The sequence below is a fragment of the Melanaphis sacchari genome, unplaced genomic scaffold (genome assembly GCF_002803265.2).
Source record: "Melanaphis sacchari strain LSU unplaced genomic scaffold, SCAv2.0 Contig10_pilon_pilon, whole genome shotgun sequence".
In the NCBI taxonomy this organism is placed as follows: domain Eukaryota; kingdom Metazoa; phylum Arthropoda; class Insecta; order Hemiptera; family Aphididae; genus Melanaphis; species Melanaphis sacchari.
Genome location: NW_020270420.1, coordinates 862,552 through 887,028, shown reverse-complemented (window position 1 = coordinate 887,028; position 24,477 = coordinate 862,552). Strand labels below are relative to the sequence as shown.

Here is a 24,477-nt window from a genome sequence, read left to right as displayed (position 1 = left end):
AATTTCAAACAAAAAGTTTGTAAATTAAACTTCAACAAATTTGGAGTAGGTATTCGTCATTGAATGTTATTTGTATAAAAAAGCTTGAATTAAAAGAAACTAGTAAAAATAACGAAATAAAAGTAGTTAGGTAGTGTTAGTGTTTTGTATTACGATTATAAATAATAAGTATTGAAATTTAAAATATAATATTATGATTAATCTTATAAATTAGCAATATCAAAATTGAATATGAGTGGCTATAAAAAGTATTTAATCGGTGCTCAGAAAAGAAAAAAAAGAAGGATGATCTTTTATATAGTGACATTTGCAATTTACATCTAAGTGCAATAAAATAACTGGATTTTTTTCTTGACGAAAGTGGTGATAAACCAATTACAAATGTTATAATTACAGATTAAATACTATTTCAAATCCAAATGAAAATATGAATAAACAATGAAACTAATAACAATTGTAGTACTTTTGAATATTGCCTAGTATAACGAACAGATTCATACAATTTATAATTTGTTATATATTATATGTGTTCATTGTTCAAACTCTTACACTTTATAAAACATTATTTAAATACAAAATACCTATACAATTAACATTTTTAATGATTATTTTAGGAATTATAGGATGTACTTTTGATGATATACCATTGTTTTAAATAATCCTTATAATATGTAACAGAAGAAGATAATGCTATTAGTATTGCGTGTAAGTCATATAAATATATAAAATAATAAATAAATAATTACCATAATATAATAAATTTTTTTTAACTATAATGTCAAAAATATTTCCATAAAATTAATTTGCATATTGATTTAAAAGAAACTGTAAAGACTTATCACTTAAACAATACCTACTCATTATAAGTAACAACCTATTAAATACAAATTAATATAGGTACCTATGGTTCAAATTTAGAATTATTTATTTATTTTTAGGCTTGTTACCAACTAAACAAAAACAAAATAATATTGGTTTTGGAAATACTAATAATTTTACTTGTAAGTATCAAAATTAATTTTTATTCAAAATGTTTAGTGATCCATGTTTTATTTTCAATATTTGTTACCTATTTTTAAAGCTATTAAGGATACTACTAATATCGATACAATATATTATGAAGTTCATGCAGATATTGATAGCAACAGCTTTGATGAGTTAACCGTAAAAGATCCATATTTTGGCCAACTAAAATAAATTATGATTTTGTGGATTCCTGAATTAAAAAAAAAAAAACCAGCATTATTTTTATGTTCACAAAATTAAATGTTGTTTTACCACGAGGTACTAAATATTGATGAAGAAGTAGAAGTTAATAAGAGTCTTGATAATTTTATTTTATCGTACAAAAAAATGTTGGCATACTATAAGAATTAAGAAATTAAATCATACAATTCAAAAAATATTAATTATTGAGTAAACTTTCACTAAAATGATACAAAAGATTATATTCTATAGATAATATTTAGAAGAGCTTCAATGAAAAAAAAAAATATTACTCTCTATTCCTAATTAGTGTACTGCAATTAAAATATATCTAACGTATGTTTAGAAAAAACAAAATGCAAATTATTCGACTGAAAGGGATTTCTCTAAACTAGCTCATATAAAAAACAATAGTATAAAACAAGCAGTTCTTTTAAAAAAATTTAAATAATTTTATGGTTTTGTGTTCAGAGAGTGATGCTTTTAAGATATAAATACCAATTTTATAATTAAAGAGTTTGCTTTTTAAAAAGCAAGAAAAACGTATTTACATATATAACATCTATATTTTTGTATTTAAAAAATTATAAAAAAAATATAACTTTTTTTATCTCTGAAAAATATTTACTATGATTTATAAATCCCAATATTTTGATTATGATGATGGGTCCCTAAAATTTATTGCCCCAGGCCTAAAATTATCTTAATTTGGGCTTGACAGTGATCAGTGGTCAGTGGACAGTGACCCACTCCGCACTCAACACCTACTGTACAGGCATAAAGTACTGCAATATTCACTTTTTACCTTTTTTTTTTTTTTTTTGAAATTTTAATAAAATTTTTCGGGATTTTTCAAAAGCTTTAAAATTTAATAAATTATCACATATAATAAAAATGAGTTGCTCAAGTAATTTTTTTCTTTACAAACAACTTTTATACTTTAAATGAGTTAAAATTTTGACTTAATTTATTAAAATCATGAAAATTTTTTTGCTGTTAAGGAAGGTACATTGTAGTATCTTTAAAAAAAATTATTTATGTATTTTAAAATATTTTAATCTCTAATATAGTTTATAGCAATAGGGTTTTAAAATTTGTTGTGTATCTTATTGTTGAGGTTGTATTCTTTTTATTTACTATTACTATTGATTATGGTCTTTCACTACACCTACACGCAACAAAAAATACCAGAATATTATTTTCAAGTTTTCAAAAAAATATATTTATGCAAGCTGAACCAACATAATATGCTGTTTGTTCATTGTTGTGTCGACGTAAACATCCTGTACACGCCGGTCGATCGAATACATTTTAACGAGTAAAGGATACAGCTTTTTACGCTATAATTTTTTTTTCGTTTTAATCATTAACCACGCACGGTATGTGTAATAAATTAATAATACCTCGATATTTTTACGTTACAGTTTTGACTGTTTAATCGACACTATTAACTCATTATACAGTAGAGTCTCGATAGTCTGGACTAATTCAGACCGAGCATTGTCCGGATTACCGAATCGTCTATATAGACTACTGAAGGGTTTTCAAGATTACTTACTTAAATGACTAAGGTTTTTTTTTTTTCTTAATTCCGTCACCTTTAAATTTATTGCACTTGTAATTATATAAATAATAAATAACTTGAACATAAAAAATTACGAAAAAAAAAAAATGTTTATGTTAATAGAACTTAAGTTTAGTAGTCAGTAATTTTTTTCTGAAGAATTCTGAGCTAATTGCAAATGTACCTATACTATGAACAAATGGACTTATTCCGTCTGGATTACTACGTTCACCGGATTATCGAGGCTCTACTGTTTGTTTAAATTTTCATAAAATAAATTCAAACATCGACGACTGAAGTATTGTATAGGTAGGTACTTGTATTATTATGTTAATTATGTTAGTAATTTTATCATTTATTACTTATTTACTATAGTTAGTTTTATTAAAAATTTAATATCAGGTAAATACAAACTCCACCCTAGAAAATAAAATGTTGCATAAACGGGCGTATAATACGTAATAACAACAAAGACAATATTAAAACCTTTTACTTGACTTATATGCATTATGGGTTTCTGAGTATTCGCAGGTGATAGAAAAAACAAGCTTACTCTTACTCTCCTCATACCTCGCAGGAACTTTGTTCTTAAAGCAAAATGAATTGATAGGTAGGACGCTGTGGCAGTTATATAGCTATATAGCTATATATATATATATAGTTGGCGCACGCCGTTCGATTGGTCGAAGGCTGGACGCCTCTCCTGGGATCCGGTCCCGCCCCCCGCCGGGATCAGCGTTTCGCCCAGGACTTGCGTGATTAGGTCGTACGAAAACGCTGCTCGCCAACGCACGTCAGTATCACCTACTGGACCACGCGCGTTTTTCGCCGTCGCTGTCGAATTTTGGTCCGTTTTTTCGTCATAAATGAAATACCTCCGTTAAAGCACATCATCTATATTATCATAATCTATACGCGTAACAGAATAACGATTAAATTTCATAATTATTGTTGCCTAACATCGATATTGTTTTGCTCGGAAAATCTATCGAAAAACACTGCGCACGGGAAACTAAGAGCAACTGATTTCATTTCTTTTGTATATTTATTTGTCACACCTATATATACTATAGTTATAAACTGAACATAGATATTTTCATTTTTGTTTTTATTTTTATTGTTTATTCGAATAAATTATGATCAACAGTCCGCGCGAACAACAGGTGCAGGACGAACAGGTAGAACATCCGAAGATACTATCGTCTGTAAGTACCCCATAAATTACGTATTTCATTTGAATAATGTCATAATAGTATTTTAATATTGTTAAATTAAAGTTGACTTTTCACAAAAATTATAGAAATATAATGACACGTTTCATATGTATAATAAATATAGTATCTAATATTAATGATTGTTTTTATTTCATTATTTTTGTCGTTCGAGGGTGAGAATTTATTACTTTTTTTGTTAAAATTCTTATGTAGGAACCTAAAAAAATATAATATTAAATACCCGTGATTTACACATTGTGCTTTATATATATATATAATAATATGTATGGCTATTAAATTATGATACACAAGTAGATACGTTTAAGTGGCTAAACTCATTATTTAGAAAAGTTATAAATTGTTTGATATATTATATTTTTACATATTTTAATGTAATTGCTAAACAACTTTGTCAAAAAAAAAAAAAAATGTTATAATTTTTACAATTCTATATGGTTATAGCTTTTTAAATTTTTTACATTTTTGAATAACGAAATATATTTTTATGTATCAAAGTAGGCACTCAAAAAGATATTCTACTAAATCAATATTATTTTTATAGTTTTAATAAAAGAGATAAGTTGAAGAGAAATGTAGTAATTTAAAGTAATATATTTAAAGTTTTTATGGTTTAAGCCATTGAGTGTTTTTATTTAATGTATAAACTTTAGTAGAGTACCTATCTACCTAATAAGCTCTTTTACTCATAAATCATATTAAATAAATAAATAATAGTGTAAAAAGTACTGAAATTATTAAAATGATTAAAATTCATAATGTTTAATGATTTAAAACTGCAGATTAACATTAGTAATAATAATTATAGTTAAATAATGCTTAAAATAGTTTATCATCTAGCGTTAATATAATTCCATATAAATATGCATATTATTGAAATATATCTATATTCGTATAAATTGTATTTAAGGTGTTTTCCATTTTTAAAACAAATAATAATTAAATTATTATATATTTATTATACATTTTAGGTGTGATGTTAAATGTCAAAATAATAAGTATGTTTCACTGTGTGCTTGTATAATATTTGTGTACGCCTCTACAAATAGTAATTTGAAGAATTTAAATCAGATATTATTTTTGAATATACGTCAATTTATTGTGGTCAATTTATCGTGACATCAATTCATTGTGCATTAATCCACCTAACCACCGCCATGTATTTAAATTCGATACTTTCCTTCCCTTTTAATATAAGCTAAAGATTGTCTAAAAATTTATTTTTGATCTAAGTATGGTAAAAATGTTGTTTCTTTTTTTAAACATTTGCTATTATTAGAACTAAATTTAAAACAATTAATCAATTATTTTTAAAATTGTAAATTGTGTGCTATATCTTATAAATATTCATTGGTCTTTATATTTTTAAAACCAAAGTAAATATTTTTCAAATTCTATACCTACTTTGTCTAAGTATTTTTTTTTCACGGATAGATATTCGCCAGCTATATATTGTTAAAGTTTTACTGTATTTATATTTTTTTTCTTCAATGCGGATATGAATTTCCAAATCCTTAGATGGCATTGATTTAAAATTGAAGTAAAATAATTTTGTCATTCTTATATTGCATTATTAATTCTAAGTAAATATTTCGAAACCAATGAATAAGAATTTAAAATTGAAATATTAAATTTAGATTCTCTTATTTTTTTGTCGTCTGTTAATACATTTTAACAAGTCTCTTCAGAATAGTTGTGTATTGGTAAAAATAATTTGTCATATTTGATCAAATATGTAGTGTGAACAAATTTATAATAAGTATTATTCACCTTATTTGCTGGTACATGAATTAAATTTGGTAACTTTTGTACTTGTAATGCAAATGTCCTTTGATATTAATACCATTATTATATTGTGAAGAAGATTACCGTCGCAAGTTTTTGTCATTTCGTAATGTAAAGTAAAATTGAAATCGGTTGGATCGTTCAGTAATTAAAGTTGTTATTTACGTACACGTTTAATAATATGGCCAGTATTGAGTCTATGAATGTTAGTTAACTGAGCCGCACATTTTGTAGGGATTTGAGATAATGCTGTAGCTATTGACTGTATCAACATTATTACTTATTAGTAGCTATTACTTTAGTAAATTTAGGATTTTTTTAACATTATATTGTCTGTTAAAATCAGAACGTGGTTATGGTCAGTATTTTTAAATATTTTTCCGTAACTTAAATGAATGCGTCGACTTCATTTGTTTTTAAAATATTGGTTACATTTGCATACTGACTTAACGTCACTTTATTTTTTATATATAAAAATATAACCACTGAATAATAGCATATATTCTCTTCTTTCTATCTTTAACATTTCAACAGCCATAATTTCACAGAAAAGGGAAAACTCACCAACACGGAAACGACGACAGGGCAATATAAATAAAGTTCGACGATTGTCGACCGACTAAGGTATAAACTGGCCTAGTTACCTTGTTATTGTTAATTTATTGTAGGTGTACTTTTATACGTAATATATTAAGTCACAAATAAGTACCAATTACGGTAGAGATTATAATCAGTGATAGTAATTTAATGTGACATTCTAGATTTTTCAGTCGTGGTTGATTAAAAATGTATAAATATGCAACGATCGATGCACGATGAATTCACGTCGCGTGATAAATTGACCACGATGAATTGACGTGCTACCATTATTTAGATACCATAAAAATAAATCTTAACAATACCTAATAACCAACGTTTTATGGCTATATATAGTATATTCGTATTGGCTTTTATGAGTACCTATATAGTATACCTATATTATTATTTGCAAATTGCAATTCGTCAATGAAATATAAATAACTATTTCATCTTATCTATGTAGAACGTAGTTACATCCTTCGAAAAACATATACATTTATTTTATGTATGGCTAGTAGGCACATTTGATGAAATAACCCATCAACCATATATTGTAAATTTATTAATATTAGGTAGTAAAATAGATAAGGTTTTTTTTTATCTCGTTAACACTATACTAGTGACGTATAAGTTTAGTATGAAGATCTATCCAATTGAACCTATGTCCTATAAATAAGCGAAAAATAGGCGTTTCAAGATCATTTTAACGCCTTAGAAAAAAGGTCTTTATAGGTATCCAGTGTATGAAATAATAATTATAGGCGAGACTCAAGCTCTTTACTTAAATTTACTTTAAAGTTTAAACTATATTAGCATGTTTGATATTGCTACGGATTTTGCATATTTTATGTTCAGAATAATCCATTATACTCTGTTATTTTTAAAACTAGAGCGAATTTAAAAATAATCTAATTTTAAGATAAGAATATTATTCCACGTAAAATATTTTTGATATTTTAATAATAATGCAAGTTATGAAAATTTTAAAATGTCAATAACTTGTTTTTCTATTAATATACATACACTACCTATATAAACGTTATAAACTTACACGAGATTAGAACTGATTATAACCTACATAGACAACAGTCTTACTTTTAATTCGTATAATAGGTTAATTTTATTAACTGAAAAGAACATAAATAGTCAAAACTAAAATGTGGTATGTATGTTAGTAAAATGGTGAAAAAATTAATATGTGGATAAAACGTCCTCTTAAAATTCGAGATGCATTTTACTATCATTGCGGTATAATCTAGATATTCATGTATATTATATTTTAAATACTAAAATAACTGCCAAGTTGTATGTATACAACTTGTATGTACGACTTGTATTGGTACCAAAAATTAGAGGTTACATGAGCTGATATAATAATACTTAATATTATTATATTGCAAAAATAATAATAATTATAGGTAAATACTTACGTAAAATATCAAGTGCAGAAATAATTTTGTTGGTTTTTCAATTATGTTTAGGTATATAGGGGTACAAAATACTTAGTTGTGTCACTATGAATGGGGTCATCATAGATACATTTTTAGGGGGAATCTGATGATATATCGCGCGTGTATTATACTCAAAATTTAATGTGCAACGATCGTATAAGTCATTTTCATTATCAACGCCTATCTTAGCACCCCTTATATATGTTTTGTCATTGCGGTTTTCTCTAAACAGTCTAAACTCATGGATTGTGTTCGTTATGAAAAAAAAAAAACCCATTACATCGTACTATATATACGAATACGAGTATGTACCATGTTTATATAGTTCCTTACTACGTTGTCACTTACTGAAGAGGGCGCAACAGTAAAAATCAGTTGCCTCTTGTCTGTGTAACACATAAAGTAATAAATTTCCAAGTCCACTGTGGTTGAACGCACAGTTTAAAATCAAAATATCATAATTCATAACCTATATTACACTATATTTAAAATAATTGAGAAAAGTTTAAACGTGATTCTTTTTCAAATAATAAAAGATACAACAAATAATAACTTTTTAAAATTTATAATTTAAAAAAAAAAAGTTTATGTGAAAATACATTAATTAAATATAATTGGCCTTCACAAGCACCTATTTTATTATTTTTAATATATCAATAGGTATATCACGTTTATAATAGTTTATTTGCAATCTACATATTATGCTATACCTATATATTTATATAAAACAAAAACTACAATCGACTTTACTGTTGTATACATTTATAAATACAAATTTGAATGAGTACGGTTACGACTGACACATATTTTGTACATACACATCACTCGAGAGAGCTAAATTCATCATGGTACAGGATATCTAATTTGACAAAAATGAAAAAACATCGATCGAGACGGTAAAAATAAAAATAAGAATTTTTAAATAATATTTCAAATGCCGTGTAAATCTGAAGGCAGCGGAAATGCACCGCGGAAACAGTTTCCTGCCTAACCACCGACCCTATATCCCGCGACGTCTGAATTATTATTAGTCACTATATTATTATTACAAGATGCGCTTGCGAGACCAAGGGAACCGATGCAAAGACGAGGAGGAAGGACAGTTAGGAAAAATAAATGACTTTTCAAAAGCCAAATCGTATAGTGCAAACCGAATTAAAAGATGTCGCCATCACCGTAGTCGGAAGATTTAACTCCAAAGACATACAGCAACCATACGACTACACATACCCGTAACACTCGCTGCTAATGCGATTTCGCCACAGCGCGGTTTCTCAGTCATTTGCGTTCATTTCCGGACGGCGCGCTGTAGTGTTTCCGGTAGTCATGGTCTGCGTTGAGCGTTTTCGAATCACATTTAATCATAATTTTTGCAATAAAATGTAAATTAACAATTATGTATTGCTTTATCGTAGAAATTACAAGTTACAATAATCAGTTATAATTACAGTTGGAAAAATGACACTGTAGTTGGTTTAGCACAGAATGTATTCTCGTTTAAATTTTGATAAAAAATAAAACAAGAACCCAACTATGTTATATTTTGTGTGTCGAAGTTCATTTCTTAAAATATTAACTTCCATAGTTTATTATACATAGTATTATCTAGTATATACTTTATAACTAGACTTCTTATAATATTAGAAGCTCGACATTTTGTACAAATATTTTTGAGTTTTTAATTACCCTAACGTAGTCAGATTTTGTTAAATCATATAATAATGTATAAGCATGTATATACCTACTATGCTTGTCATACGATGTTTGGTATATTAATATTATATAGTTTCATGAAAATGAACTAATTTAATGATGTGCAACCGTGTGGGCAGGGCTTATATTATATCCTGAACCACTTTAAAATTTAAATTCTATTAAATAATAAATATTTTGTATGGGTATGAAGTCTATATATATAATAAATTGGACAAATTGGTACAAATTAAACTATATATAGACAATTTTTTTTTCAGTTTAATCACCGAAACCCATCGTACACGGGATCTATCGAAAACGGTGAAATAGAAATCGATAAGAGAAACGAAGTTTATGATGTGCCTCAACAAACTGGTAAGGTGGTGATAACACCATATATATATATATATATTTATATATCATACTATTTAATACCTTTTAAATTGAAATATTTTCGATTAATACATTTAAAATATATATGTATATTACACAGAAAACGTATACGTGCATTTGTCAAGTAAACCTATTAGTCAAATGCTAGAAAACTGGAATCAAGAAGGTAAGAATATGGATATCACAAATATTTTATATACCTATACTTATTAGTTATCAATATTTATAAACACGCATAACACAATAAAATTAACGACAATTGCATCAGTGTTTTAATCTATCTTAAATTTCTTAAAATATTATATATAACTAATATGTGAAATTACAATGTGTAATTAACAAGTGAATATAAAAACTAAACCTAAGAATATATATATATCTTATTCTTTCACGTTTCAATTAGTAATAAAAGAATAGGGTTCCTTCAATGTTATGTATCATTGGTGGCTTATATACCTATTAGCTATTATTATGTTGACACTATATTCTTTTAGAAAAGTCTATTAGTGCATATTATTTACGTGGAAAATAAGCATGTATATTATTTATGATTCGACAGACTAACTGTTATACGTGTTTAATCGGATTTGTTTACCTAACATATAGGTAAGAGTTATAAGACTTTATAAATATTTTGTACTTCAAATCGACAAACACGATATTATATAATTATTTTAAGATCGTTTTAAAACTAATTGAAACTGAGAAAATATCATTTTTGCAAGATTTAATTTTTGTTTTAAAATTATTTTTTTAATTGTTTTGTCTTACACTCATTTTTAAAATATTGGGTAAGTGTATTAATATTTTTTAATGTTTATAATTTAATATTTGTTTTTACATTATTTATTGATGTTTGGTTGATTTCTTTTACAAGAAAACATTTCTAAGTTTTTATAACTATAGAACGGAAGAAAGTGTAAATATTGTATTAAAAGTATGAATCTTCAATCTGTTCCTACTTAACGTGCATACAATATTGCAATATCACAACTACTAAAAATACTTTGGTTTAATCTGTCTCATTTTGCAAAAGTAACAAAACTCATCACATAATACAATGAGTGGAATGTATCTATACGTGTATGTTTACTTTGTTTGCACAGAAAAATTCTGATTTTGACTCTGTCTGATGACTTCAAGGGACAAATAATATAGGTATATACAAGTATAATACATTACGTGACACATTGTTATGACGTAGTATTTATATATTAAACGCACTATATATGTCTATGTATAATACACAGGCATACGTCGTCGTTTGGCGACGACCGCGGCGCAGATTTTCTTTGAAATATGTAAGGGACGACTTCGACGACGACACTGCGGTGTCTCGCTGAGAATCTACTAAGTGAAACGGTCTAGCGGGGGGTATTATGTTTTAAATTTTATTCTGTATTTTTTATTATTGTACTTTCGAATTTCGATTAAACGGCACTTTGATCACATCACATGCAAGCATGACATGTATGTCGATACATAATAATATCTTACAAGAAAACGGAAATAATATAATGCATCTCAAAATATACCTATATATGTATAATATTATATATAAGGTATATAGTATAATGTATAATACGTATGAAGGTAAATCACGGTTATCTGCTATTAAATAGCCATTCTAGCTAGTCCACTGTACTGTGTTGTACACAAAATGGAAATACTTAATATTTTTTTTTTGAATTTGGATGTTTTTTATTATTAACTTAATTGGAGTCAATTCCGATCAAAAAACTATTCTTTCTCAATAAACATGAGCAAACAACTTTTTAAAAGATTTTATGATAAAACACTTCTTAAATATAATGAATATTTTGTCAAATCGGAATAATATTTATACTTGCATTTATTATTCATAATTAGACAGAGGACATGTTGATCTAAAGGATTACTAAAGATGAATTTTAAAATAAATATTTTTAAATTAAAAAAAAAATATTTGTATTTTGGTGTTATAATAATGAATTTATTTTATGTAATTACAACTTACAACTTTATAACGATTGAGTTTCTACTGTCGATCATATTTTGTGCAGAAAATAAATAAAATTAATAAACTGGATTTTAATTTAATTAAAAATTATTAATCGCTTCAAGGAAATTTTGCTAAAAATTCAAAAAATTGCATCTGATCAACAAGTATTATAATAAAAATAAAAATTAAATTTATATCCAATAATTTTGGTTGTATATTAAAATATTAAATGATAGAAGTGGTTAGGTTAGCATGTGACCTACCCAATTCGCTGTATGGAGAATACACATACGAGTATACGTCTTCATAATATGTGTTCCATCACGCATTGATCGTAAAAATAAAAATATCATTGGAAAAAATATCGATAGAATTATTAATTGATTAAAATATGTATCGAAAATTATAAAATATAAGAAATATGCCCCGCCCCTTAAAAACAATAAAAACCTCAAAATATGCATTTATGTATATAAAAAATAAAATTATAAAACTAGATTTGTCTTTGCATTAAACTTTTTTATTTCTTACTCAGCTATATATAGTTTATGGAAATATTATCAAGATTTAAGATAATATTTTAGAATTTAAATCACAAATAGTATCAAAACAATTAAACAAGAATTAACAAAAAACGACACGACAAACTGTTACTTGATATGCCACGCGCACAATGAAATCAGTCATTAATCGCAAATTAATGCAATATTAGTCAATGGATAACAAAAATAATGCATGTGTTTAAAAATATTTTAAATACACAACCGTTTTTGAAAAACTTTTGTTTTGTATCGAGACTTGACCTTGTTCGTGGTCAGTTGAATATTTCGGTAAAAATGTTAAATATTATTTTATCATACTGTATTATAAGGATTTACATTAAACTAAGTATGTTAAGAATTCGCAAAAAAATTCTACTCGTCATGGTATAATCATATTGTTAAAAATAACAATAATAATACCTAATTTCTAATTTTAAATACATCTATATTTGGTAAATTTATTTTAATGTACAAAAAACATTAAATAAATGTGTAGGTCTACAAATGATTCACCATAAACAATGGTCTACAGGAAATATCTTTATCCCTATGAGCCCATCTACCTCTGTACAAGTATTTCAGTAAGTTAAATTTATAATTTAGAATCCAAGAAGCAATAATTTAAATCATTTTTATAAAGTTTCATAATACTTGTTGTTTTTTAATAAAAAATTGAATTTTAAAATATCTATATAATATGGAGTAATATTATAATATTGAAATTGATATCTACGAGATTAAAATATAAAAATATAATCGTTTTTCATTTCACTCATAACGGAGAATACGGAGAAAATGTATTATAGTCTGCTGAAGTAAATCATAACCACGTGAAAGTACATGGAAATATCATCTTTAGTATGGATAATTCTGGTTTGATAAAACGTATAAAGTGTATAATGTATATACACGAACACAGTTGTTTAGTGTATATAGTGTATAACTATAGACAGTAAATGGTACTTAGTAGTATTAGTATATAGTTATAGTTGTTGTAGTATATCTGTTGGGGTTAACGAAGGGGTATATATGACGGCTACGTATACGATCTTCCCTATTGAAAAATCAACCGAATTATACATAAACAAACACCCTCTGTAAATCACGAGGTCAGATTTATGGGTTGGAAAACTTATATACATTAAACATTATGTATACATAATGATATGCGGGCAGCTGCTAAACAGAGAGAGTTTTCAAATATTGAAATCTCGGTGTAAAAACATACAGAGTGATAGTTATAAATCTTTTTACACTAAACATTCATCATTTCAAAATAATATATTAACGTTGTTTATAATATTTTTTCAACATAATTTGGATTAATTACAACGCTATATTTTTGAAAAAAAAAGTATAATAGCTATACATTTTTAAATGAAAACATTTATTTTTAATTTTACATTCCAAACCAAATTATTCTTTCTAAGAATTGCGATGCATAAAAATTAAATTTAAAATTTTTAGTAAATTCACTATAAGTATTTGCATTTTAGATTAGCACTGAAATATTATAATATAAATAGGTAATTTGACAAGCATTTTATGGGGTAACCCCATAATTGTGGGGCGACAATGCAAAACGTACTATTTGCGTTTTACATATTTTTCAGGAAAGGTCATTTTCTGCTGTGCATTAAATATTTGAGATATACATGTTGTGAAAATGTTTAAAAATAGATAAAAAACTATGAAATAAATTTCTGCAGGTAAAAGTATTTTAAAATGTATTTTTTGTACTTAAATATAACTTTTTAAATTTTGAATTGGATCAAAACGTACTATTTACAACAAATGGTACGTTTTGCTTTGATTAACAAAAATAGTACGTTTTGACCAATATTTTTACAAAACGTTCTATTTGCATAAATTACATTTTACAATAAATATAATTTAATATAATTATATGTTAAGAAATTAAAATACTTTGACTCAACTAAGTGTAATAATATTACACTTACTAGTTACTTGTACTTATTCAATTAAGTTTATTTAAATTAAGAAAATATATAACATATAGGGAACCGATGGTAGCATCCATATAGGTGAAAGGAATACAAGTTAGGTATAATATATTTTAATAAAACACTTTTTTAATAACTTTTAATTAATAAAAACTAAAACAAGGTAAATAAAAGATTAAAGAACACTTAAAAAAGTAAAAAAAAAGAATAATATAATATCAAGTTTTAAATATTTAAAATGTTAAAATTTAAAAAAATAACAAAGTGAATACAATTTTGAGGAACGCTTTCAGTCTTGAAAAATTAAAATATAGTTAACATATTTTATAACAATTAATTAATATAAAATTATAATCAAACACTTAGTTGAATAAAGCTGCTAGCCTACTAGATAAATATAAAATTATAGGTCAAGTAAATTATTAAGAATCAAAAACTATAATACAATAACTTAATCATTATCTTTCATTGATTAGACCTTATCACTAAGTTTTGGCGCGCATAATAATTAATGTTTCAAAGTTATAAACGATTTTTTTTTTTTATGATTTAGGTTAGCACGTAGATAATATGTTAAACAAAATACGTATATCATATATTAAATCTATATAATTTAATAAAATGTAACAATAAAAACAAATTTTAAAACACAGTCGTTTTTGTAAATAGTACGTTTTGCATCAATACATTTTTAGTCCTATACCGTGTACATTGGAAATAGTACATTTTGCATTATGAATGGAAATAGTACGTTTTGGAAAAATTGATGTAATTAGCACGTTTTGACAAATTTTTTTTTACTTTTTATTACGGAATCTATAGCAAATAGTACGTTCTGCATCAAACAGTAAATAGTTCGTTTTGACAAAATGTATATTGTGCAAATAGTACGTTTTGCTTCAATTTACTATTTTAAAAACGGTTATTGAATGGGAAATAGTACGTTTTTACCTAATCTGATGATGCCAATCGATCCGCCGCCATTTCAAACATATAATTCAATGTATAACTCCATTTTGACAAAAATGCAAATAGTACGTTTTGCATTGTCGCCCCACAATTGTGCTACTCCGCTTCTTTCGAATAAAATTAAAATGTTATTATATCTCATTAACTAGGTACCTAGTTATTTGAAATTCATTTTATGATACCTAACAATAAACAATATAATTGTTGAATTAATACTTATATACAAAATAAAACTACAATTAGTATATAATAGTATTTCAAAAATTTATTGGATAAAGATTAAATATACTTTCCAAATTTATAGCGTAAAAAAGTTCATGATATATCATATATAAGTTTATTTAGAATAAAAGTCTTGCAACTTTTGAAAATAGTCCAACAAATTAATTTAAATACATATTATGTCATGTGTCAATATATAATCATGATATCTACAAAAGTTATTGCCTGTTGGAATTAAAACTTAAAAAATTCTGAAAAATTGTTAGAATTTATTTTATTTTTTTCATCAATGGTGTGTATAAAAGTTTGATGAACTATTTAAAAAGTTTTTGAACTTTAGAAATCAATATTTTGAAAATCCAACTTTTCAGTACGTAATTTATGTTATATAATAAGATAAAATATTAAATATGTGATTTAAAATCTTTTTTAAGTTTCTGATATAATTTGTTTATAAAAAATATATATAAATAAGTTTTGTTTTTTAGATCATTTACAAAACTGCTTATACTTTTATTTTATATATAAGTATTTATGTTTAATGAACTTTTGAACTTAAAACTATACAATTTCAGAAACTTAATTCAATATTTTTTCAATAATGCCTTACAATGCAATATATTATTTAACATTAGTTTCATTTTTTGTGTTTATTTTAATATTTAGTAATGGTTTAAAGTTAATACTTCACACTTAAAAATAAATAAGACTAGCTTGATATAGATTAATCACTAATAATCAAAAAATGTAGTTATTCGCATTTCACATAGGTATACGTAAATAATAAAGGAGAATCCAACATTTTATGACTTAAATCGATATTATAATGTCGATTTTGGTCATAGATATTAACCTAATACTTAACCTGGTATTCGGTAATAAATTGTTATAGTTGTTTTATAAGAAGAAAAAAAAATATTCTTACAATCGTGTTTAAATACACATTTTAAAACTTTAAAAATGTTTAGATTATATTTACTATTTAATAAATAATTTATACCTATAGATAGTAATAGTACAGTTAATATGGTATTAAACGCCTATAATATACATGATATAAAGCATACATAATTAATTTATACTAAAATAAAATTAGGGCACAATATTTTAGTGTTGTCTTACTATCAATAAAGAAATCAAAATATTTCGAATTATTACAGTAATTTAACATGCAATACATAGGACTGCTTAAAAATATGTTTCACTTATGCCTCTGTGAATATAATTGCAAATAACTATTTGCAACACATTTAGTAAGATCATTTGAAATATATTTGAGCTGTCTAAAAGTTCATTCAAAACTATATGTATAAAATATATTTTTATAAGATTACGTTTAGATCTCGATTAAATCATGTTAAACTATTGTCACTCTACTTTTGAAATAGGTTGGCTATAAGATTTTATTTATAAATTATTAACAAAAATTATACGTAATTTATTTAAATATTTGTTTTTTAGATCGCGCGGCGGTAGTGTACCAACAAAATTCTATGAAAACTGAATTGAGATCTCCTGCAGATTGTTGCGGTAGGTCTACGCGGTATTTCACAGATCATTACTACCCACATTCTCCAACCAACTTCAGGTAATTTATAAAAATATGATGTATATTTCAAGATATAAATTTTTCATAGGGTTGATTAAAAAGGTAAAGAAAATAATAATTATTATTTATTTACGAAAGTTTAATTATAATTATCAATCGATTTATAGAGTTTTTTATTTAAAAAAAATTGCATGATAAATCACAATAGGTCGATGTTGAACTAAAAAGACGATTAAAAGAGAAACGATTTGTGATTGGTAACTATAATATATTTATATTATGTATACATTTTATTTTATAAGTTTCAATATTATATAATGATTATAATGCGCATAACGTAAAACTACGAAGAAACAAATTAAGAAACAAATTATTATATTCGCGGAACGGTTCTTAATAATTGTCGGTCGAGGAATAACTAATTTTTATGTCATCAATATAAACAATATTATACATTTTCATGGTGCAGTATATATATTGTTCAAAATAATTAAGCCCATAAATAGGGTGCCCCTCCTATCACCGTACGTGTATTTCAATTTTTAATACAAAGGGTTAAACGGTCTCTCGTTGTAAGCTACTTGAAGGACCCTTTCCATTCCCTTAAATTATTAACCTGATAATTATTTACGGGCTTCTCGTTTGTTGGCTTTTCATTCAAAAGATTATTTAAAACCTACACCGTCCCGCGAACCTCTCAGAAGAGTGCAGTAATCCTCTTTCTGTAGTTTCTACTATGGTGTATAATATATACCGCACATACGAAGGGATTGGTGGACCGCACGGACGGTGTGTATATATAGACACTATAAAATAAACACGCCACCGCATTATTATATTATAGGTACAACAATAACATTTATGCGTTTTATTAAAATCTATCGTTAAGTTTGTAAACGTCTCAAACATTAAACTTCTACTACCGCATAGGTTTGGTTGTTGTTCATAAGACATTCATAGTTTTAATGTTTACATTTTATATTTATATCAACATTTTTATAAAAGTATTCAACAAAAAATGATGTAACAAAATGTATAGATTGTCGTTTAAAAATTAAAAATATATTTTTGTAATTTTACCAAAAAACATAATGGTAGAAAATTATGGATATAAAAAATATTACGATTGCATGTATGTTACTTAAATTTCCCAAGGAGAATAGTTTCAAAAAATTGACTAATTTTCGAAATCATGAGTGTATTTACATTATATATATATTATATCATATACAACATTTTTTTTTTTTTTTTTTTTTTATTAAAGAATATACAATCTATACCCAAAGGCATAATAAGAATATGTGCTACATTATATTTAAAAACATGAATAGGGTGAGGGAAGAAACCATCCAGTGATCGCAATTCCTTAATCATATACAATATAAATATTACATATATTATATTTTATAAAGTTTGATTTGGATGTTTTCTAGAAGTCTGGCCACTAGAAACCTATACTATGATTATTACGATTCACCTGCAGTAATGACGCACAAGAAAGACCCAGACGCCAAGTTCTATTACGGGCAAGACGCCAACGAAAACGCCACTAGATACTCGACACAAGGCAAGTAAACGATAAAAACCAATATTGAACATTACATTATATTTACAGTAATGACATATTCCAATAATATTTAAGTATGATTCACTGTATGTTGATATATATTTTATATATGAGTCTGTTTTACGAGAATAATAAGTGAAACTGTTAAAAATATATAGGTACTTAATAGAAAATTAATACAAATAAGATATAGAAATAACAAAAAGAAGAAGCTTCTATCAGCAGTAAAAAGATATCAATTCTTTCGTGATTATTAATTTTATTAATTACTAACTATGTAAATTATAATTTTAATTTACTTATTTTACCACGCAAAAAAAATCCAGTGGCTACTAAACAATACATAAGTATTAAAACACGATATTCATTAAACATTTTTACCATAAATAATATTTATGAGATCTTACCAAGCTAGTAGCTACCATCTGGTTTTCTATTAAAAATATTTGAAAAGACAATGCGTTTCGTTTTTTAGTTTTGATTTTCTTTTACATTTTTATTTTCAATAATAACAATATATATATAATGTATGTATACATTATAAATTTATTAGAAACGCGAAAAGGCTAATAAAAATGCTCGTCACGGATTGTCATATCGATACGCGTGTTATTGTTACACAATAACGAAAATCTAAAAACTAATTGAATATAAATAAGACACCCGAGGGTGTTACTGACGTAGTGGGAGTTAGAATATGATACATAGACGATGGCTTTGGTGGTCGTGTCATCAGATGTAAATTCCGAAGAAAAAAAAACATTCTGGACACGTATCTTGAGCACGCCACTATAATATAATATATACATTATACATATATTATTATATACTCTGACGACTTCTACCGATATTCAATGAAAACAAGCGTTTCAATTTTCATCTATAATAATTTTTTCCCTCACTTTCACGCTTCTTCGAGAAAAAACAAAATTAAATTAAAAAAAAATATTGGGTTGTCAATATAAAATGTTTAAGTCTTTCTGTATAGATATCGATCAACGAGCGTTGCCTTTAACACAGGGCCACCGATAATAAAGCCTATATTATTTTATTTGTAAGTACTAGGTATATAATACTCAGGAATAATTACAATTATTTATAGCTGTCATGCATTTGACGAAACAAAAACTAAACAAAATTATATAATTATAATAATATATTAATATAGATATTATAATACGTAAATTGTACACTATCGTAAATTATAATTGTTAAATTATAAGATATCGATTGAATTATATACATATTAAGTGTATGAATTTGTTTGTACTTTTAGTATATAGTAAGGATTGAATAAAAAGAAAGTCTGAATAAAATGTGTTATATTTATGTCATCATTAGCACTTATTATGTCATAGATTTTCTTAAAATTTTGTATTGCTGAGCTGGTTGAATTTACAGTCGTTCATCAATTTCATGATGAATTTTCATTTATCTGTTGAGTATCGAAAGTGAACTCGACATAGTCAAATACTTAAATATTAAGGTAATATTTTATCGTATCATATTTTAGCACCTATTTTATAGAAGGTATTTATGAGTTATGTTAATCCTATACAAATCAAACGTTAACACATAATATGAGATTACTTACTCCTATACACTATTATTATACTTGCTTATATATTTTATAAGTTTGTTTAACTATATTATACTCTTGATTACGGTTTTAGTGTTACAATAATATTTGTTCATATTTATAATCGATTTTATAATCACCAAAACGTAACTCTATTAACCTTTTAATAATTTTTTCAACGTTATATCTTATTACTTATTAGTTTGGTGTTAGATCGTATAATAGGTATAGTGTATAACTGCTGTACTCAAAATTCACACGTTGTATGTAATGTGACTAAATATATAACATATTATACAAAAAAAAAAGAATAAAGTATACGCAACTTTAGTATAATTTAGGTATGTTCACGCTTAATCAATAATTGCACAGTCAAAACTTTTACCATTATATCACAACATTTAAAAATAGTTTATCTTTTAACAATTATAAAAACGGTATATTACATATTTACATGGTCTATACCATTGTATACATCGCGAGAGATGTTCAATTAAAAAGTATTATTTACACAAGTGACATTTTTTTCTTAAATTTTGATTTTTATGATTATATTTAAAATGTCAGTATCTAAATTTTCGAAAAATCGATTCAATTAAAAATTTAAAAGCTAAGAAACCTAAATAATACTTAATTTAAAAAAAAACATATTTAATTTTTATCCTCGTGTTATAGAATTCAGGAAAAAATTACTGCATAATATATTATACTATATGTATAGTGCCATACTTTAATATAACGCCCACAGGATATAATATATAATAAAGTCGCGAGTAAATGTTGTATATTTTATTATTTTATTTATGTGTAAGAGGGGATTTCTCGCCAGACGTCATGAGATTTGAAAAATTTGATTTAACTCGAAACATACAATCACACATGACTCGTGTTAAGCAAAACGTGGTCAATCGCATAATAATATAATATATTAATGATAAATAAACGGCAATGGCGGCGACGTTAATAACCTACCCCGTCAAGACAAGTGCACATCGAAGTGATTTATGCGTGTAGACACATTTTGGGGGCTTTGAGGCTAGTTAGGAGCGCGTCTAATGACTATATATTGTTATGTATATTTAAGTATATCACGTTATGTACAATATACCGCAGCGGTAGCGCATCTAATCGTTTTTCACATGTTCAAAACTCTCAACAGTCGGATTAATGTATATATATAAATTTAATATAGACTATAGCCTGCTGGACATCTCGATAGTCACGGACCGTGTATAAAATTTACTATAAACATATATATTATTCTTTATTATAAGTTATATATTTTATATTATTATATGTATTCTATACAAAATACATAGTTATTATTATTATTATTAAGTTAAAAGTTAAAATTGATCAAGTACGCAAACAAAGTGTTAAAAATTTAAAAAGAATATAGCCATCGGGCTATATTTCTTTAACGAAAACATTTTAATTAAAGTTAAAACATTTGATTGAAAAGTACTTCTATAATTAGAGGAAAAATTGTATCAGAGCCATTATTGATAATAAACGCCCTAATTTTCTATAATTGCATTTATGATGTACCTATTTCTTCAACATCAGTTGTTTCGTTAACAAACATCTATATTTTTACCCTGTTATTTGTATATTTATTTCAAACATTCATTCGTTGTAGAAATGACATTGGCACATTGGTTTTACAAATGTATGTATAACGAATAATATTCAGTTATTAACAATTGTATTGGTACAATGTAAAAAATATAAAATATCGAAAAACCAAATCGAAATTTTGAAAATATATAAATCAAATATCAAATATGAAATAGCATATAGATCTTGAAAGGTACACATATATTATGCGAATTATTAGGTGTGTAAAAACAACTATATATTATGTACAGTTATATTATTGTACTCGTAATATAATAATATTATACAGCTCTTTCTACTGACGACAAATACATTAGTGTACTTCGTTCGTTACGTATTGCTATTAAATGAAAAATAGTGAGCATGTTTGAGTGAATGACTCTATACCATCTTTTAACTTCATATATACATTAATGCCACTAATAGAACAAGCTTTCTTTTCACTAAATTAATGCTTTTGAATCATGCCACAATTATAAATTCTCTCTATGGAAAAAATCATCAGTTCTTTTATCAGTCTGTGATTTTTAATAATTAAGATAAAAATATTTTACATACATAAGTAATTTATTATTGCTATTGACATTAGAAGGTTATTTTAAATTAAACAACTTCTGGCTCGTTTATGTGTTATTGTAATATGTTTCCATACAAACGATAAACGATTCAATTTGAATTTAATACTAGTCCCGTTGAAAATGAGTTCCGCATATTATAGCAGAATCACAACTATATATACAGATGCATTTCTAATTAAGTATAAAAGTAGCGAAATGAAAATAACGGGAATAGGACATACATAAACGGATCAGATTTTGTCTATAATTAATATATCATATTATATAGTATAGAAAAATAGTAGAAATAATGATTTAACAAAATGTTTTATTCATATGAAGATTTACCAACATAATTTTGTAATTGAAATTATAAATTATATTAATTATTTGACATTTTATTTAGTTGCATCTATTCTATAGGTTACTTAGAAACTGTTTAATTCAGAAAACCAGCTTTGTCTAAGGATTATGTATTGTAAAATTAAGTAGATGTAATGATGGTGTGTTATCATTACTATATTAAATAATAATGGTGATAGTTTATATTGATTATTTAAAGTTAAAATTTTGTTTTACAGTTATGTTTATAAAAATGAAAATCTTTCTATATCTACGCTTTATTATATAAATATGTGAATAAAGCAAACTATCTGAAAACGATTAAGTTGTGTTTCATAAATCTAATCTAGAAAACAACAATTGTTGAGATCATTAATATGTGATTAATCGAAAAATCAATGATACGAAAAATAATAATAAAATAAATACAGTACTATAATATACTACTAATTATTTTATTTGTTTCAATATGGTATTACATACTTATTAATAATATGATATCATGAAATCGATCATAATTTCTACCGTCTGATTTCAGCAGGTGGTTCGCCGTTACGTTGTTTTTGACATCCGAGTTATTCCTTGCCATACTCAACGACTATGCACATACACAAGCTCCTCTCCCCATTATCTGCACCGCCTCCGCCTTTGCACACACGATAACATTATGAGTATCTCAGGACGTAATCATAATGTTTCTGATAGATACAATATCAGATATAAATCAAATTGTACAAGATAAAACTAAGAAAATCTTACAATCAATCAAAACTATCTCTTGTGCGTTGCTTCGTGATGCTTACAGATATAAACAATGTCCAAAATCATCATTGACGAGACCAATTTTTAAATCTTCTGAAATACGTCTAGACAGATTCTGTCCAATTCGAAAATGTCAAATCATATCATGTCAATTGTTTAATAACAAAATTTAAATACGGGTTGTTCTGTTGTATAAATTAAAAGTCTTTAAGTGACAGTTTAAAAATGTTGATTTATGATTAGAAAAAGTGTGAAGATTGATAAGTACCAAAAACTTCAAAACTAGAAAATGTTTAATGATCTAAAACTATTATAATTATAGAATTTCACCTTATAGATACTACAGAGCTTAAATATAAATAGCGAAAATTGTTGATTTTTAAATGTCATGTAATCGGTATAACAATTATATTTTCCTGATTTTCTAATTACAAGCTTCATAAATAACATTTGCCAAGTATCATTTTCGACGTCGGTTGTTTATCTATGCTAGTAGTTGATTTGGTATGTTCTGAACTGATCCTGATCTCCACAGTTGCTCACCCTCACCATTATGATTGTGACGTATATTTACCCCACACTTGCTGATCCCCTTCACCCACTGACCGGTGTGACGTATTTTACCCGCCATCTGTCTACCACCACACCCACCAAACGCAGTGTGCGTGCCATATTGTACATGCGCCATAATGCTAGATGGTTCTGAATCACACCCTATCTACCCCTTACCCTACACACCTACCGTCTAATTGTGTAACGTATTCCCACCACCTGTTCAACACCGAGTTATCAATTACGCTTATCATGTATTGTCATGCGTGGGGTAAATGTACGTCACCGGTTTGGGTGAGATGGGGATCAGCAGTGCGGGGTAAATGCGTCACACCAGTCATTGATGGTGATGGGGTGACGTGCCAATTA

At 26.0% G+C, this 24,477-nt stretch overlaps 1 protein-coding gene across 1 annotated transcript in view; it reads left to right on the top strand.

Annotated features, from left to right (window-relative positions):
- The first annotated feature begins 3,777 nt into the window (after nucleotides 1-3,777).
- Nucleotides 3,778-24,477, top strand: part of LOC112603660 — a 35,686-nt gene continuing 14,986 nt past the window's right edge. The window contains exons 1-5 of the mRNA XM_025352349.1: nucleotides 3,778-3,975; nucleotides 9,791-9,887; nucleotides 10,006-10,071; nucleotides 17,045-17,171; nucleotides 18,566-18,699. Coding sequence (XP_025208134.1) covers nucleotides 3,907-3,975; nucleotides 9,791-9,887; nucleotides 10,006-10,071; nucleotides 17,045-17,171; nucleotides 18,566-18,699 — 493 coding nt within the window. The 5' untranslated portion in view covers nucleotides 3,778-3,906. The remainder of the gene's footprint in view (nucleotides 3,976-9,790; nucleotides 9,888-10,005; nucleotides 10,072-17,044; nucleotides 17,172-18,565; nucleotides 18,700-24,477) is intronic.